General features: G+C 43.8%; 1 protein-coding gene across 1 annotated transcript; it reads right to left on the reverse strand.

Annotated features, from left to right (window-relative positions):
- Positions 1–208: 208 nt before the first annotated feature.
- Positions 209–592, reverse strand: LOC149207554 (uncharacterized). Its single transcript, XM_089398081.1, has one exon. It carries the CDS (start codon positions 590–592, stop codon positions 209–211), a length of 384 nt encoding a protein of 127 aa, XP_089254207.1.
- Between the last annotated feature and the right edge of the window lie 18797 nt (positions 593–19389).

Below are 19389 nucleotides of genomic sequence, written 5' to 3' on the forward strand. Positions count from 1 at the left end.
CTAGAGAATTGGTTAGCCCAAAGGGCATCACCAGGAACTCAAAGTGTCCGTAATGGCAATGAAAAGCAATCTTCGGGATATCTTGCTCCCTCATCCGAATCTGGTGGTACCCTGAGCGCAGATCTATCTAGAGAAGTATTTAGCTCCCCTAAGTTTGCCCATCAACTCATCTATGCGCGGAATCGGGTACCTGTTCTTCAAGGTCTTTTTATTGAGAGCCCGGTAGTCTATGCACATGCAACGTTCCATATTTCTTCTTCACCAGCAGCACGGAAGAAGCAAATGGACTCGATCTAGGCCTGATGTGCCCCAACCTCAACAACTCCTGAATGGCCAGCTCTTTCTCATCCTTATAGGCCTTCGGGTGCCTATAAGGGGTGGTGATGACTGCGTTCACCCCCTCCTCTAGCTCAATGGTGTGCTCAAATCCACGGTCTGGTGGTCTACTTGGTGGGACATCCCCAAAAACCCCTTGGTGCTTCTCCAACAGGGCTAGTATATCTGGATATATGACTTGCGTCTTTGTCCCCAACTCTGAAATCCGTAGCTCAACTGCCCACTCAACATCTCCATGGCACAGATCTGCGTCCATTCGGTGGGCTGAACTGTCTGAGGGGGATAAGAGTGCATTCCCCTCAGTATTACTGGCTTCCCATCCAAACCATGGAACTCCATCTCGAGCTTCTACCAATCAGTCGTGACCTTCCCCAATGCATATAACCACTGGACACCCAACACCACATTGGTGTCTGGGACATCAACCACGAAGAAATGGTCAGTGAGTGAGTAGTTCCCCATCTTCAAGGTCAACCCAGGCACGTACTTGGTACACTGCATGGTCCGGTCTCCAGGTACCAAAACTGAGAACCCCTCAAATGTGGCTGTCTGGATGCCCCTACGCTCCACCATCTGGGCATCAATGAAATTGTGGGTGGCCCCACTGTCAACTAGGATTGACACACATTGTCCCTGTACAGTCCCCCTGATCCTGAGTGTCAAATACTTCGGCACACCCCGAAGTGAAGCGAGGACTCCCTCGGTTGGGGCAAACGACCCTCCTCTAGGTGGTGGTGGTGGTGGCCCTCCTGATGATGGTCCCCCCTCATCTCCCGACTCCTCTCCTACCTTGGCCTCCTCGTCCTCAGGTTCACTATTTGTGAACACATCAATGAAATGGGCTTTGCCCTTGGTGCATTTGTGCCTGGTGCCCAAGGCTCCTGGCACGTGAAGCACAACCTCCTCCTCCTGAGGTCCCTTCGGGTGTCATCATCCAACTAGCCACATCCTCCATCTCTCTATGGTGGCCTCACATCTTTGTTCCCCAATGGGGCTGTGGGTCTTGCGGGAACAAAAGCCTAGTTCTTGGGCACCGCATCAATCATGTCCTGGGTCCTAGAAATGGCATCATGTAGTGATGTGGGCTTGTAAGCCCTCACCCAGCCATGCAGAGGGTTAGCAAGCCCCTCCACAAACAACATGATCAGCTGTGCCTCCAAAATATCTATCACCATCACTGCAAGTCTCTAGAACTCTGTAATGTAGACCTCTGCGCTCCGAGTCTGTCTCAAGTGGGCCAACTCTTGGAAGTGTAGCTTTGGGTCCTTCCTCTCAAACCTCTCCAACAATCTCTTGGTGAACTCCGTATAAGTGGTGATGTGAAGGTGCCCCAACGTGATTAGCCCATGATACCACCACTCCTGGGCATCACCCTCCAAGTGGAGGGTGGCAAAGCGTATGGCATCTACTTCCCTCATGGGATTCAAGTGAAAGTATGTATCAAGTTTTTGGATCCAGTCCCTAGCTGAGCTCTTTGTTGACCCATCGAAATTTGGGAGTGTAATCTTCCCTGATAGCTTATGCACATCTTTGTTGGATGCTCCTCCCCTATAGTGGCCTCTCGCCCTGTTAGCGTGCCTCTCCTTGAGGTGAATGTACTCTCCAAAAGAAATCACCCTCTTGATCTGGCGATTCAACCCCTCATACTCATCAATGCCTGATGCAACAGAATGTACCAAATCTGCAACTGGGTCCGGCTCTCTCTGGCTCAGCCTCCTCCATGAAATGAGGCATTGTGGGGCGGTCAGCTTGCCCACGTTGTGGGGTGTATGGAAGCTGATAGGTACGACGACCTCTCGCTTTGGAACCCCCTTCACCTTGAGGTTCTCTCTCTGGCCTTCCACCCATTTGCAGGCCCATCACCTGTTGCATCATGTCCATCATCAACTGCCCTTGCCTCATCATCTGTTGGTTGGTCCTCAACAACTCCTCTAAGACCTGGTCCCTATTCCTCTGTCTGGGTTGCTCATTCTCTTCCTGGCTCTCCATTCGGCCTCTGATGTTATCCACTACAGCGTCTGAAAATGGGTCTGGCCCCTCTTCTCTACCTCGACCCCTGCCTCTGCCTCTACCACGAACTCTCTAGAAAACCAGTCCTTGGTATCTCGGTGGCATCACCCTCTCTTGTTCCCCACTCTGGCCAAGAACATGTTCCGATACCACTGTAATATTCCTAATGGAAGATTTCAGTGATAACAAAGGTGAACCATAACATTCACAATGAAATTTTATTCAGTAAGGAACATGTAAACATAAATTCCACATAAACACCCAAATGGCAAAATTTTATTAATCAAATATGCCGGAGTACAAGAAGTTGGATGGGGTGCACCTGGGCTTGCACAAGGCAAGCTACAAGCCTCAGGTGGATGATACAAAAGTGCCCAGTCGCTGTGATTCTTGCTGCTCCCAGAATGCTGCACTGTCCCCTCAAAACTGCATTGCTGGTTGACTTCGGTCCCTGATTTACCCCCCTCAAAACAACCCAGAAATTTTTGCAACTTTGGGGATGTACTCTCTCCAAAAACCCAGAAAGGGTTTTGCCTAGTTTTGACCTGCCAATTTCGACTCCTTGGGGATTGGCCCTCCTCCAACACTAGAACTCACTGCCTATAACTGAAAACTGCTGTAACTTTCTGCCACAAAGCTGTAAACCTCCGCAAATCAGTCTCTCAACAACCTGTCCACAACCCAACTCCCCAATCTTTCGGTTAATCCTCCAACCAAGTGATCCCCCTCTAGTGACTGCGCAATCCTGAGTGAGGATGACATGGGCTCTTCGACCAGCAACTCGAAGTGGGTGTTTGACTGACTCCTGCGGCAAATTATCCTCTACAAAGTGGCAACTCGATATGGATAAAGGAAGCCCTCCTAGGGTGGCACTCGAAGTCCACCGAAGAGAGGGATGAGCTTCACTCCTTGAGAGGCTCTTGTGCTGAACAACACTTGTAGCTTAGCTAAACAGCCAAAGCAACAATGAGATTCTCAAATGATCAAAAGGCCCCAAATGCTGCGCACTTCCTCCTATTTATACTTGCTCCCTTGGGTCCCATCAAATATTTCGATCCCCGCTTAGGAAAATCGAATTGCCTTCATGGGGTGCGTATTTTTGGGTGGATGAGTGGACCCCACAATCCACTAAAAGCACATCGACCCCCTTTCTCCTAAGTTCTCCCATCAAATTTGCTTATAGCCAAAAATAACAAAATTGTTAAAAATTGATTTTCTCCTCACCTTGGGAAAATTATTAGGAAGGGACATTGCAATCAATGTCTTTGTCTAGCTGCTGCAATGTCATAGTCAAAGTTATATAAGGTCAAGGTCAAGATACTTATTTTCTAAGTGTAAAGTCATCGTTCCAATATAAGAATCAATAGATTGTCACACTAAGTCATGATTGTTAAAATAACTTGCAGGTCACCAACCATTAAAAGAGAGACCGAATACTTTTTCTGGAATAGTTTCCTAAACAGACTAAAGGAGGCATTACTTACAATAAGAAATTATTACTGATTTGAGGGCCTGAAATAATGAAGGAAGGAGGCCGTAAACATAGATACCCTAGCCAACATTTCCCTGTCTCAGAAGCCTAAAAAAATGATTCAACAGACATATATCAAGAAAAAATTTCGCTGTCTTGGAGGAGGAATTATGCCATAAAAGCAATGAGAAAAATACCAAATAAATAGAGACCTTACCTTTGAGTCTCTCTAAGAGAGATCCCTAAATATTTGCTGGACTGTTGCTCAGGCAGGCCAAAATATCTTGCCTCAGGAATCTGTTATCTAAGCCAAAAATCACAGAGCTAATGCACAAGAAAATGTGTTGAGTTATGATTTGTGAGGTTATCTTAAAGTTCTTTTCATGGTGTATGGTAGGGGCTTCTTATGATGTACGTTGGAGAGGATTTTAGGAGCCTAATTATTTTATTAATGTTTATTAATTTAATAACCATAGTTGTTATGGGGGGGCTTCTTAAGAGAGTCATTGGAGGAAACTTAGGAAGGTCAGGCACCTTTGACACTTTGACCTTTTTTAATAGACATAATTGCTTGGTTACCTTAACCCCTAAGATAGGTGTTACTTGGATTTTCAGATGAGGACTTAGACCTAGATTATGTCTTATGGGTGTGAAACACATGGGAAGGCTCAGTGCACATGGTCCTACCAAGGTTGTGAAGTCAGGGATTGGTTTATTGCCTTTTGTTCTTGAAATTATTCAACTTATACACAATGAAATTGCGACAAGAATCATTGTCATATATTGATAACCGTAGGTGAATAAGGTGTCATGTCTCACTACCCTTGGGGTTTTAGCCCGGACATTAGGGTCACCATCTTCAAACTCAATTTTCTCTCAAACCAAGAGGACTTATGTGGCGTTCCACATACCACCAGAAAGATCTCAACGAGGAGAATCCAATGACATGGATCTCCAAGTCAAACTCAATATTTTGAAACCTCAAAAACCCTTGACAAAGTCAGGGTACATCCTTAGTTCATGGAACCCAAACCCTAGGACTTAGGTTTTAATCCATTCAACAATTGAGCTGCCAACTTGATGTAATCCGACAATTATTAAGAAGCGTTCATTAACCATTTGACATCAATGGCTGGTGTTTTTAGGCAAAGTCAAAGCCAATCAACTCCATGGGTTGACATCAATGACAACACCATCCAACCCTATGAGGAAGCCCTAGACCGAGGGTTAGGTATATTCAATAATAAAGAGTATGCTTAGGGTCAAGGCTTCTAGGGTGAGGGAGAACCTCTCTAGGGGCTTTGCAAGATGACTCATTTTCAAAATAGGGTTTTCGCTCCATTAGAGAGACCTAAAAAGAAATCCAAGCGAGACCTAGGGCTTTTGAGTAATCATGGGAGGAAGTCACCCAATGTGATCACTAGGTCAAACTTAGGATAGGAAAGGGTCAAGAATGATTGATTTCTCAAAGTTCTAAGTACAAGTGATCCTTTAAAAGACCTCCAACCAAGACGTTCAAGATGGCTTCTAAAGATGTAGCTCGGGCTTGAGTTTTCTTGCAAACCGACTGTGGGAATTGCTCCAAACTTGGAGGATCACTAGAGGAGACACCAATGCAGAACCACCAATTTGCAAAATCACCCCTTTAATGCAATTTGCAGGCAACCCTAGCTAGCTGTCTAGGGTAGGGTCCGAAATTTTGAAAAAGGAGAAAAAAGGAGGGTGATCACAAAATTTTCTTGGACTAGTGCCTTACCCTTGGGCTATGGAGTCTATGTGATTCGAAATTCGGCTAAATCGTCTCTCAAGGAGGTTAAAAGGTGATGCCCTAGCACCTACCTTTCAACAATTACCCACCCAAGATCTATGGACTTTTATGGAAGAAAAACAAATTTCAATCCACTAGGAATATTCATCTACTTGTTATCAATGAGTAATATGTGCAATTAAACAATTGTAGAAATCTTTGCAATGATTTTCAATAAATTAGGGCACACAAAAACTAGCTAGATGTAATAATTCCACACATTACACATTATTCATATTTACTTACAAGATAATAAGAGGCATATCCAATCCAAGATTAAGAAAGTAGCTCCTAGAGAAAACGAGTTTACCTCCCAAAAATATCGAAATGCATCAAAAGAGCTCCAATCAACATCCAAAGAAAAAATGTGAAATTCTCAAGAGAGAGATAGATCCAAGTGTGATGATGATGTTTGATACAAATGAGACGCATCTTTATTTATATGAGCCTCTTCTAATTCGAATTAGCCTAAGATGTGCCTATAATTATTTTAATGTGCAAAATAACATAACTTTGGTGACAATCCCACCAAATAGCTCAAAGTGTAAAATAAGTCATCCAAAATGAAGTTGGAATGATGAAACAATGGTGTAAGAGGGCCGTTGGAAGGGCTAATCGAGTCCTCAAGGTGCTAAGATGAAGAAGAGGGTGCATGAATGATGGTCAAGGGGGTGGCCCCTTGATCTCCAAGTAAAACATCACGTGGTGCTCCAAAGTGGCTCTGGGACACAAGTAGTGGTCTCATGGGTCTCCTGGTGTAAAATAAGCCTGTAGATTGTTGTTCCAAATAAGGGCACGGAATATGGTGGTTGCCCTCCCATGTGTCAAGTATAAGACAAACCTCATTTGGGCCTCAGATTAGCTGCCAAACCCTGTATACAATGCTAAGACGACTAGGGCATACCGGTCCAAGTGCATCATCTCACACATAATGTGGGGCAATGAACAATCTATTGAAGGTGCTGAGGCTGCCCATAGCATGAGATAATGCTCTTTCACATGGTGGAAACCCATGGATCTCAATACTTCCCCTATAAGTGTCAATATGATCCTTTGGTGGGCTTGGACCCCAGTTAAGTTGCCCAATCCATGATGAAACCACCTGCCAATCCTGTATAATATCCAATGCGTCTCGTCACCTTTAGACATGATACTTCATTAGTGCATTTGAGTGAATAAGCTTGTTAATCAAGGGCAGAAATGGGATTTCATATGTTGAAAATATTAGTGAGAAAAGGGTTCCTTGATTTGTGCCTTAATCATAGGAGCCAGAATGAGTTTCTTCTTTGGCATGCTCGAGCTCCTAAAAAATAGGAGTCTAGGATGAGTTATGTAGTTAACCAATGTGTTAAAATAAAAGGCCCATTTATTTGTCTTCTAGAGTGAGTTGTATTGGGAACAAGACGACGAGTTTGAGTTAGCCTCAAAATTTTTAGGAACGACGAGTTAACACTAGCAATGAACCTTTGTTAAATTGTGAACCACTAGTTCAACTTACCTAATATATAACTCACTAATTTTAACCATTCAAATTGCCTTTAAAAGGAGGAATGAAGGCACAAGTTTAATCATTGTTTTGGTGAGCATGAGTTGGTGAGACCAAGCAATAGGAAGCACGAGTTTGTGCCTAGAGCCTATGAGAGAAAGAGAACGAGCCTAGGTGAGGCTCGTGACTGTTTGAAGAAGGACGAGTTCCTTGGGTTAGGAAGCAGCGATCAAGGTGCAAGCAAGTCCATCAAGTCCAACACGGACGGCTAGAACTAAAATATCCTAACCTACACTGGCAAACGTCATCACACACATTATGATTTACTACAGCTTGTTATATACGCTGATTCACCTTCGTGTTCATTGATCAGTTTAGAACTGAAAACATAGCGTTGCTAGACCCACTCAATTCTCCCTCCTCGACCCACTAATTGAAGCAATTAAGTGGCTTCACGCTGATATCCACAAGAGCAACAATTTCTTGATTTATTATCAAACGAATAATATCAGATATAATACAAGTTACCTTATACCTTAAGGGGCCTTATTCGAGTGGATCCATGGCTACCAGCTTAAGCACCACCATTGGGAAAAGGCACAATATCGACTTGGAGCAAGCAGGTGAAACCTTCGCATTTTATGTTTTCATTTACAGAAACCTTTCGTTAGGGGGGAACGAGCTTTCACCCCATACTCAAATAGATATGTTTATTACTTCAAATAGGCATTTCAGGAGCGAAGCTGCTCGACTGTTGAAAGAAGAGGAGCCGTAAGGCTGCTCGACCATAAGAGAGAGGAGGTTGACCCGCTTGACCGCATCGGGCAAGGAGCCGTAAGGCCATTCGACCATAAGAGAGAGGAGGTTGACTTGCTTGTCCGCATCGGGCTAAGAGAGAGGAGGTTGACCCGCTTGTCTGCATCGGGCAAGGAGTCGTAAGGCCGCTCGACAAAGAGAACTTGGTTGTTCTCTAATGAAACTTATTGTATTGAAAAAGATCCATTGTTCAACCTTCTTCATTAGAATTCTCGATAATAAGTAGAGGGTTTTCCCAATTGGGTTCCCTAGATAATTCTGTGTTGTTGATATTTTTTACATCATAGTGGGTTTCCCTTCCAAATGTGGTGTTTTGAGCATGTAATGGTGTTACCTCCCTAGGTAGGAGTGGTTAATAAACAACCCTATTAGGTGTTCCCAACCCCTAAAGGGAAGGACATGTCCAAATTACATCCTTCAAGTGGTAGGTGTCATGTGGATAATGATGAAGGGTAGGACATGTCCAAATTACATCCTTCAAGTGGTAGGTGTCATGTGGATAATGATGAGGTAGATGGGGACACAAGGGTCTCAATGCCAAATGTCATGGGCTCAAGGGTTGTAATGGTGAGGGATGTCCACATATTTGGGTATATGAATGAAGGAGGGAGTAATCGTGGTACACGAGTTACCGTAGCCTTTGTTTTTCCACCCTTCATTTTCCTTTTGCCTTTTATTGATTTTTCTTTAATTTATTGCTCGGGGATCCAAGGTATGAGAGCATGTTGTGTATGATATAACAGTGATTACCACCTTAAAGCGGGATAGTTCATCGCCCACTAGGGGTTGGGACATGCATGGGTTCCGTAATGATGTAAGGGGCACTCATAGGGGCCCTAAGAACTAGTGCGATGACCATAATGATAAGGGGTAGAACTCATGCTTGGCTTTTGCCTAAGTGCTAAATTTTATTGTCCTCCATCTTTTGCATTTTGTGGTATATTTCCTTTTGTTTGTGGCCATGATATGCTTTTATCTTTTTTTTAGCTGTATCATCCTCTGCGGCAATGTTCCAGGCCTGACCTAGATTATGAGGACAAGGGGAGGGGGTGTGAAAATTCGGAAACCCAAATCCTATTGCAGCAACTAGAAATTATTTTGCTAATTGTTAATTTAATTTAACAATTTATTTATTGTTTGCTACAACAAATACTAAAGAAATCACACTGCAACCTAACACAAATAAAATTGCAGACGAATAAACATTGGAAGAAATGCTAGCACTCACACATAAAATAACATAGTTATTTTTGGACCAATGTCTCCGAAAAACCCCAACATGGGAAAACCGGTGTAGTAGTGAGGGTTTTATATATTATGCAGTAGTGAAATCTGAGTACATCTATGGATGCGCAACTGGAAATCTAAACAACAAGAAAATATGAGTAAAATACTGAAGGGAATTACCCTTCTCCCACAAGCAATCTCTGGCTCGACTTTCCCTATCAAAACTAGCTTCCTGGAGCACTGCATTAGCCTCTGCGCTGCTCTGCGTAGCTAGCTGGACGACTTGCTTCGGGCTGGGCTCAGATGAAGTCTTTCTACCTCTGGAAGCTGAGAAAATCGTCTCTCTGGTTCGTTGGGACTCCTTCCCGACCTTTGGGACTGAGAACGATTTTTCTTCTCTCCAAATCGATCTACCTGACTAAAGCACTGCGCAGTCCCTCAGCGGTGCCTCTCAAGGATAATTCGACTCGCTTCTGCCTCCTCGGATTTGGAAAATATTTCCTCCGATCACTGTCTCTACCCCTCACTGCTTCGATCTCACTGGCTCTCTCTCCGACAACTGACTGCTGCTACTCTGGAAATCGATCTGCTCATGAAATCGAACTGCTCAAAGATCTTCTCCAAGTACCCATCGACTTCTTCTTATAATCCTCTGTTGAGACTTCAACAACCAAGATTAGATCTTAATCAATGGCTAGGATTAACTTGAAGTCGATTCGTGTGAGTTTCTAGAACATTCACACATTGAATTAATTAATTTTGATTTATTAACCATATTCCCTAAGTTTAGACTTAGGAAATATTTAAAAACTGGCAAATAATCTAATTAAGTCATTTCTAGGCGGAATTTCCAGAAACCATTTATGGGTTTTGGAGATCTCCTCTATTATAATCTCTCCACAAAATTTGGTGGCTAAAACAAATCCAATGCTACAAAAACTAACACTCCCTCTTAGCGAGGAATGTGTTCTAATGCTCTACTGTACACCCTGTAGCAACACCTTGTCTCTATCATCTTCTGTCATGTTGTTGATGTCTAGCCATATTGTCCACCAACCACTGCGCAACTCTAATATACGTTGTCTAGCCGTATTGCCCACCAACCATTACGCAACTCTGATATACGTTGCATCTGTGTTGCTGTTGACTCTGTTGAACTGTTGCCAACACTGCATCTGCACTGCAACTCCCTCTCATCTGTTGCTGCTGCAACTGAGAATCATCCTAAATACTGAATCAACTATGATCAATATGATGCATCTGTCTCTCGAGTCTTGACTGCTAGTAGTTACTGCTTTGTCTACTGAAGACAACTCTGCACTATGCCAACTACATTATTGCCAACTCTGTATTGCGCTTCCCAACATCTGACTACTACTAGTCTGCAACTATCACTCGGCCTTTGACTGCATCTATTACCACTGATCCATCCTAACATTGAATACTGTGGGCCCCCATAGCAAGGCACTGATCCAAGAGGTGGACCTCCTCAAGGATCTTGCCCATTTGTAGCACTCTGGGGCTACAACACCAAGTCACCTCACTTCACTCCTGGAGGTATGTCAGCAAACATGGCGAAGTCTTCCTCCATCATGGAGGACAACCTATCGATTTCTGCTGATTCTACCTGCTGATCCTGCTTCTCCTCCTTGTCCTTCTTCCTGAGAGGACATTGGGTAATGTAGTGATCAAGCTCACCACATCTGAAGCACTTGACCTTTGACAGGTCCTTCTTTCTCTGCTCCCCTTGTCCCTAACTGGGACCCTTTGATGCGAGGTCCACATTCTCCTCCTCCTTCACCTGTTTTGTTGATTTAAGGTATGTTCTATGCTAGAGAAATTTATTTAAATTTTCACAGTTAGCAATCACATCAGCATTAAGATAAACTGCAGATAGAACATAAATATAAATCGCAGAAGACAAGCCAAGACAAGAGGACACAAGATGTGGTGCTAGCCATGGACAAACCCCACAATGTGGGGAAACCTTTGATCAATTCTTCTTTTATGTTCTTCAAAGTTCAGCAGAGAAAGTGAGAGAGATAGTACATTTACAACAGAGGTCAACACTTTGACTTATCTAGATCTGAGCATAGATCATTTCCTATAACGATGAGATTAATTGAAGACATTCTGCTTCAACTGATTCTCCAAGGTGACGGCTTCACCTATCGTAGTGCTGCCTCTCGTTCATCATCTTCATGCTGCTCATCATGCTGCATCTTCCATGGTCTTATTCATCATCAAGCTGCCCATGCTCATGATCTCATTCATCATCATGCTGCTCCTTATTGAGATTGCTTACAGAGATGGTTTCTACATATGCTTGCAACTGCACCTACTGTAGATTGTGTAACCTCATGATATTAGACTGTTCATTCTAGCCATCCTTTATTATGATTGAGATCACTATGCCGTGCATTTCTGTGGGATCACTGGAATCCTTCTCATCATGATTATGACAGGACTATGACTATAGGCCGAGACAAAGAGTGTCACAGACTCTTGTCTTCACAAGTATGCCTGAGACTGTTATGTCTCCATGATAGCGTATGGATATTTCCATGACTGTGCATATCCATGACAGTGCATTGATGTCTCCATGATCTGCATCGTATAGCGTCTCCATAGACTGCTAACTGTCTCCATGAATAAGTCTTCATGAAACTGTGTGACTGGAGTTTCTATGCCCAGATCTAGTGCTGCCTGATCCACTCTACACCAACAGTGTCAACGATTGTGCCATGACTGCACCATACGCTACTGCGGATTCCTTCATATGATCTACGCTGCCAGATCTGCATACATCGAGAGTGTCAACCATACCCTACTGCGGATTCCTTCATGTGATCTACGCTGCTAGATCCGCATACATCGAGAGTGTCAACCATACCCTACTGCAGATTCCTTCATGTGATCTACGCTGCCAGATTCGCATACATCGAGAGTCTCAACAATACCCTACTGCGGATTCCTTCATGTGATCTATGCTGCCAGATCCGCATACATCAATTGCTGCATGCCATGCTGCGTGCCATGACTGCACCATACCCTATTGTGGATTCATTCATGCATACATCGATTGCTGCGTGCCATGACTGTGTAGTTACCAAGAACTGCATAGTTACCATATATGTGACTGCGTTCCAATTTCATATATGACTGCGTTCCAAACTGCAGGTTCTATATATGACTGCATTCCATATATAACTGCGGGTTATATATGACTGCGGCTGTTCCTTTTATGACAATAGATTAATGTAGTAGATAGGGCATCACGTTGACTAATTCATCACAGCGTTTAGGGCTTCACGTGCCTGGGATTTTCTCCCCTCATCTACATCTAGACTTCTTCATGACCGTTGCTCCTGTGTTTTAGATCTAGGGCATCATTTGTACATAGGTCAACATATCCTCTATGTGTTTTTCCTTCTCCAAAAACCAAGACGTGGAGAGGAGAGCACACATGAAGGGGATGTGTCTTCAAATGACTTCAAATCCTCTTCTATTTATACTAAATCGTGGATGATGAATAGACACGTCTATTGGGCTTCTGAGCCTACTCAAGTTGCTGGTCGGCTTGATAATAATTCCATAATCAAAATAAATTCATATCTCCATAAATACTCATCGGAATCGGATGATCTTTAGATCAATCCTACACTTCTCGACAAGAAGGATCCAATAAAAATATCAGCTGCCATAAATAAGCTGACCCACATGGAGTTTGGCCCTAGTTGCCAATTTAACACTCCCTCTCAACTAGGGAGAACTCCATCTGCTGATCCATATATCTGACTGTACTATCTCTGTCATCAGTGCCCTGCACTTCTCTGCCCAGCTCCGCTCAGCTCTGCTGGCTCTGCTCAACTCATCTCTGCTGGCTCTGCTCTACTCTGCTCAACTTTGCTGGCTCTGCTCTGCTCAACTTAGCTCTGTTGAACTATGAAGAAGAAGAATTGATCGAGAATGTCTCATACCATTCTGCACTGACCCGAAGTCAGTCTCAGAGTGCATACCACTGGTCCAAGACCAGTCTCAACTGACCCAAAGTCAGTTTCATAGTGGGTACCACTCCTACCACTGGTCCCAGACCAGTGTCATCAGTCTCAGAGTGCATACCACTGGTCCCAGACCAGTCTCAATCGACTCGAAGTTAGCGTCATAGTAGGTAGTAGGTACAACTCCTAGAACTGGTCCCAGACTAGTATCATTGATCCCAGATCAATGAAGGTCATCCTAGCATAGGGAGTACGGTAGATACAACAATGTGTCCGTCGGTACTACTATGGTCCCTATCCTCGTTTCCCTGCTCATTGATCAGATGAGAGGTACTTCTCATGAGTCCCAGACTGTATGGGTAGGATGCCTCAACAGGAGAACTTAATCAATCCTGTCCTCACAGGAGAACTAATCATCTTGCTACACAGTCGCCATGGAGAACACATCATCCAGGCCTCACAGGAGAGCTAATCATCTTGCTACATAATCGTTATGGAGAACACATCATCTAGACCTCACAGGAGAACTAATCATCCTGCTACACAATCGTCATGGAGAACACATCATCCAGACCTCACAGGAGAACTAATCATCCTCCTACACAGGAGAGCGAATCATCTTGTCCCACAAGAGAGCGAATCATCCTGTCCCACAAGAGAGCGAATCATCTTGTCCCATAAGAGAGCGAATCATCTTGTTTCATAGGAGAGCGAATCATCCTGTCCACAGGAGAGCGAATCATCCTCTCTCACAAGAGAGCGAATCATCTTGTCCCAGTGCGCACCACCAGGGGAGGATGAGTCACCTTGTGGTCGTATGTTGCTCCAGTAAGAACCGCAAGCCCCCAAAGCTCCCAGAGCTCAATGTATGCAACATGCAGGACCCTTGTACAAGGGTCTCTCGACGACTCCAAGTCGTTCGCGAAAATCACAAATTTGATCTTTTCCCGGGGCTCTGACAAAGTGTATCGACCTGTACATCATCTTAATGCGATGGAGCCTCCTTGCTCATCGACTTACCATATCCGAGATAAGGCAGTGTTTGATGTCTATCTGCTGGAGCAAACGTCGAATATGGGATTCCTTAATGATCGAATCCCACCTCTGGTTGTCACAGAGAATCACAGTGGTATTCATCATGTGTACTCACTAAAGAGTTTCCACAACCAGGCAACTTCATACGAGGTCATACTCGTAGTTATGTATCCGGTCTCAGCGGTACTTATAACAACCAACTTCTACTTCCTGCTCATCCATGATATCCAAGTAGAATCCAAAGAGAACCAACACTGAAAAGTGCTTTAATGATCCTCCACACTGCCTGCCTAGTCAGCATTCGAATAATCACGAAGTTTTCATATTTCCGGCAGTGCATCTCAATTCATGAGAGATTGTGCCCCGAAGATATCTCAGCAGATTCTTGGCACCAATCCAGTGAGGCTCAACCAAATATGAGCACACCATGCTAACTGCAAAACATATGTCTGGAATCCAACTCCCTCTTACTTCTGCAAATGAGAGGGTCTGCACCTGTCAGACATAGGTGCTGGTATGAGAGGTCTATCATTCACAACCTTCGGATGGTTTGGATCGATTTCACTCCTAGTGAATCTCAGCTTCATCAGGCAGCTGTTGATCCTCTCATACTATGCCCGGGGTGTTTTGCTTCAAGCCATAAAGGGCTTTCTACCACTTGCATACATGAGATTCCCGATCATGAATCTCAAACTCCTCGGGTTGTTCCAAACCTGTGGACCTGTGGCATGAGGGGAATGGTCCCCTTATAAGATTTTCCTTCGGTATGTCTCAGACATGTACCTTCATGCTCTTTTGAATTCAGGCATCCCTGTCACCATCTGACTCACAGACCTCCGGTGCTGTGTCAGTGGACATGGTCCCCTAGTGGACTTCCTGCAACTTGATACAACCCTGAACTCAAAAACATCTTTGAAAAATCTATTTTCAAACACGTACCTTTCCATCGATGAGTGCCATCCTGAAACCTTTGACTTCCATTTCCGAGATGGACACCAGGTTCTTCTTGTGATCAGGTACATAAAAGAGATTCTGGGGTTCCTTGCTTTCTTTGAAGAGTCGGCCGTGTCCTTGATGACCTGCATCTCTACCATTCGGACACTCCTTCGCATAAGGGCCGAACTTATAACCAAGATATCTGCCTTTCCTTCCACCCTTAGATCCCCTCTTCCTAATGAATTGATCTTTAGGTAGGCCATTAGAAATTCGCTGCGCCATTCTGATAATATTCTCTGCTTCCACTTCACCCTTAGTGAATGAGAAGAGGGATAATGATCCCATTGATCCTTTTGTCCTGTCCCAACTGTCTTTGGTGATTGCTCTTTCACTCTTGCTTGGGCATTGTCTTCACCTCAGCTCTGATACCATGTTAATTTTAGGTATGTTCTATGCTAGAGCAATTTATTTAATTTTTCACAGTTAGCAATCACATCAGCATTAAGATAAACTGCAGATAGAACATAAATATAAATCGCAAAAGACAAGCCAAGACAAGAGGACACAAGATGTGGCGCTAGCCAGGGACAAACCCCACAATGTGGGGAAACCCTTGATCAATTCTTCTTTTATGTTCTTCAAAGTTCAGCAGAGAAAGTGAGAGAGATAGTACATTTACAACAGAAGTCAACACTTTGACTTATCTAGATCTGAGCATATATCATTTCCTATAATGATGAGATCAATTGAAGACATTCTGCTTAAACTGATTCTCCAAGGTGACGGCTTCACCTATCGTAGTGCTGCCTCTCGTTCATCATCTTCATGCTGCTCATCATGCTGCATCTTCCATGGTCTTATTCATTATCAAGCTGCCCATGCTCATGATCTCATTCATCATCATGCTGCTCCTTATCGAGATTTCTTACAGAGATGGTTTCTACATATCCTTGCAACTGCACCTGCTGTAGATTGTGTAACCTCATGATATTAGGCCGTTCATTCTAGCCATCCTTTATTATGACTGAGATCACTATGTTGTGCATTTCTGTGGGATCACTGGAATCCTTCTTATCATGATTATGACGGGACTATGACTATAGGCCGAGACAAAGAGGGTCACAGAGTCTTGTCTTCACAAGTATGCCTGAGATTGTTATGTCTCCATGACAGCGTATGGATATTTCCATGACTGTGTATATCCATGACAGTGCATTGATGTCTCCATGATCTGCATCGTATAGAGTCTCCATAGACTGCTAACTGTCTCCATGAATAAGTCTTCATGAAACTGCGTGACTGGAGTCTCTATGCCCAGATCTATGCTGCCAGATCCACTCTACACCGAGAGTGTCAACGATTGTGCCATGACTACACCATACCCTACTGCAGATTCCTTCATATGATCTACGCTGCCAGATCTGCATACATCGAGAGTGTCAATCATACCCTACCGCTAATTCCTTCATGTGATCTACGCTGCCAGATCCGCATACATCGAGAGTGTCAACCATACCCTACTGCGGATTCCTTCATGTGATCTACGCTTCCAGATCCGTATACATCGAGTGTCAACCATACCGTACTACGGATTCCTTCATGTGATCTATGCTGCCAGATCCGCATACATCGATTGATGCGTGCCATGGCTGCACCATACCCTACTGCGGATTCCTTCATGCATACATCAATTGCTGCGTGCCATGACTGTGTAGTTACCATGACTGTGTAGTTACCATATGTGACTGCGTTCCAATTTCATATATGACTGTGTTCCATATAGCTGCGGGTTCCATATATGATTGCGTTCCAAATTGCAGGTTTTATATATGACTGCGTTCCATATATAATTTCGGGTTATATATGACTGCGACTGTTCCTTTTATGACAATGGATTAGTGTAGTAGATAGGGCATCACGTTGACTAATTCATCGCAGTGTTTAGGGTTTCACGTGCCTGGGATCTTCTCCCCTCATCTACGTCTAGACTTCTTCATGACCATTGCTCCTGCATTTTAGATCTAGGGCATAATTTGTACATAGGCCAGCATATCCTCTATGTGTTTTTCCTTCAAAAACCCAAGACGTGGAGAGGAGATCACACATGAAGAGGATATGTCTTCAAATGACTTCAAATCCTCTTCTATTTATACTAAAACGTGGATGATGAATAGACACGTCTATTGGGCTTCTGAGCCTACTCAAGTTGCTGGTCGGCTTGATAATAATTCCATAATCAAAATAAATTCATATCTCCATAAATGCTTATCGGAATCGGATGATCTTTAGATCAATCCTACACCTCTCGACGAGAAGGATCCAATAAAAATATCAGCTGCCATAAATAAGCTAACCCACATGAAGTTTGGTCCTAGTTGCCAATTTAACATGCTTCGATCTGCTGCAGCTGCCACTAATGGAGCTCTTTAGAAGAGTTCGCCTCAATTCCTCTTGCTGCAAATTAGACCATATCTTGTCCCAACTTGGCAAGGTATATCTACCCAAAATACTTTGGACAAACACCTGCTACTCCTCGGAGACAATATTTAGTGCCAATCGCACTAGCTTTGTGGGTTGAAGCACTGCCACTCCTAAATCCTGGTGAGGAAGGGGTCTATGCTTTCCCCCTTTTGCATCTTGATGCATCTCAGCTTCTCCTCTAAGTACATCTTCTGTTGCTCTGAAGTGCCTTGGTATAGCGTGGAGAGAGTCTCCCACATCTCTCTTGCAATCCCTTTGCTAGCTATGTGTGAAACAATGTGATCCCTATCCCCGTCTAGAATCAACCTCTTCGCCCGCGCCATCTCCTTTTGTAATCCTTCAGCTGATTTGCATCCTGGGGCACTGCTACCACTGCATCAATATAAGTCTTTAGGCCAAACGCATCTAGAAGGAAGGACATCCTTGCCTTCTAGATGACATAGTTGGAAGCTCCATCCAACTTGTCATGATCTCGAAGCCCAACATTGGCCATCTCAAACAAATTTCGAAAATCTCCTCTTCCCTTCTGCTCAGCTGCTACTCAGCTCTTCGGACTCCCTTCTGGAGTGAGAAAATCTGCTCACAACAACTGTTGAGCTGTAAGGGAAAACTAACTTCTTGAGACTAGAATTCCCTAAGGAAAAATTTCGCTCAGTGTGTGCTCTTCTTCCACCCGACGCTAGCTTTGAGGGAAAACCAACTTCTTGAGACTAGAAGTTCCCTGAGGAAAATTTTTCCTCAGTGTGTGCTCTTCTTCCACCCGACGCTAGCTCTGATTTAGCAAACTACTACAAAAATTCTGCGTCCAGCTAGAGATCTGCTCTACAAAAACACTGGGTTGCTCCCTCTGCCTCTAGAATTCCTCGATCTGGAGAGATCAAATTTTTCTGCCCCTCTCAAGAAAAATCGAATCTCCTCAAGAAATTCAAGAAATTCGGCCTCTTGGCAAAGTGATTGCGCTGCCCTATGGGGTTTCGATTTGCTGCCTACACTGAACATTGAAACTCATCATTCCTTCGCTACTGATCCCTCCGACTGATTATCTGCGTTTTGATACCATGTGAAAATTCGGAAACCTGAATCCTATTGCAGCAAGCAACTAGAAATTATTCTCCTAATTGTTAATTTAGTTTAACAATTTATTTACTGTTTGCTACAACAAATATTGAATAAATCTCACTGCAACCTACACAAATAAAACTACAGAAGAATAAACACTGGAAGAAATGCTAGCACACACACACACAAAATAACACAGTTATTTTTGCACCAATGTCCCTAGAAAAACCCAACTTGGGAAAAATGGTGTTGCTGTGAGGGTTTTATTTATTATGCAGCAGTGAAATCTGAGTACATATATGGATGCCCAACTGGCAATCCAAACAATAAGAAAATCAGAGTAAAATATTGAAGGGAATTACCCTTCACTCACAAGCAATCTCTAGCTTGACTTTCCCTATCAAAACTAGGCCTTCTAGAGCACTGCGTCAGCCTTTGCGCTACTCTGCATAGCCAGTTGGATGACTTGCTTCGGATTGGGCTCAGATGAAGTTGTTCTGCCTTGGAGGTTGATAAAATCGTCTCTCCGACTCTCTGGGACTCCTCCTCAGCCTCTGGAACTGAGAACGATTTTTCTTCTCCCCAAATCGATCTGCTTGATTAAAGCACTGCGCAGTCCCTTAGCGCCTTTCTTGGATAATTTGACTCACTTGCTGTTGCCTCCACGGTTCTGGGAAATCTTTCCTCTAGATCACTGTCTCTGTGCCTCACTCAATGCTTCGAT

Source organism: Pinus tabuliformis, chromosome 1_2 (genome assembly GCF_031772625.1).
Source record: "Pinus tabuliformis cultivar Carrire ecotype Pingquan chromosome 1_2, CPIR1, whole genome shotgun sequence".
Taxonomy (NCBI): Eukaryota; Viridiplantae; Streptophyta; class Pinopsida; order Pinales; family Pinaceae; genus Pinus; species Pinus tabuliformis.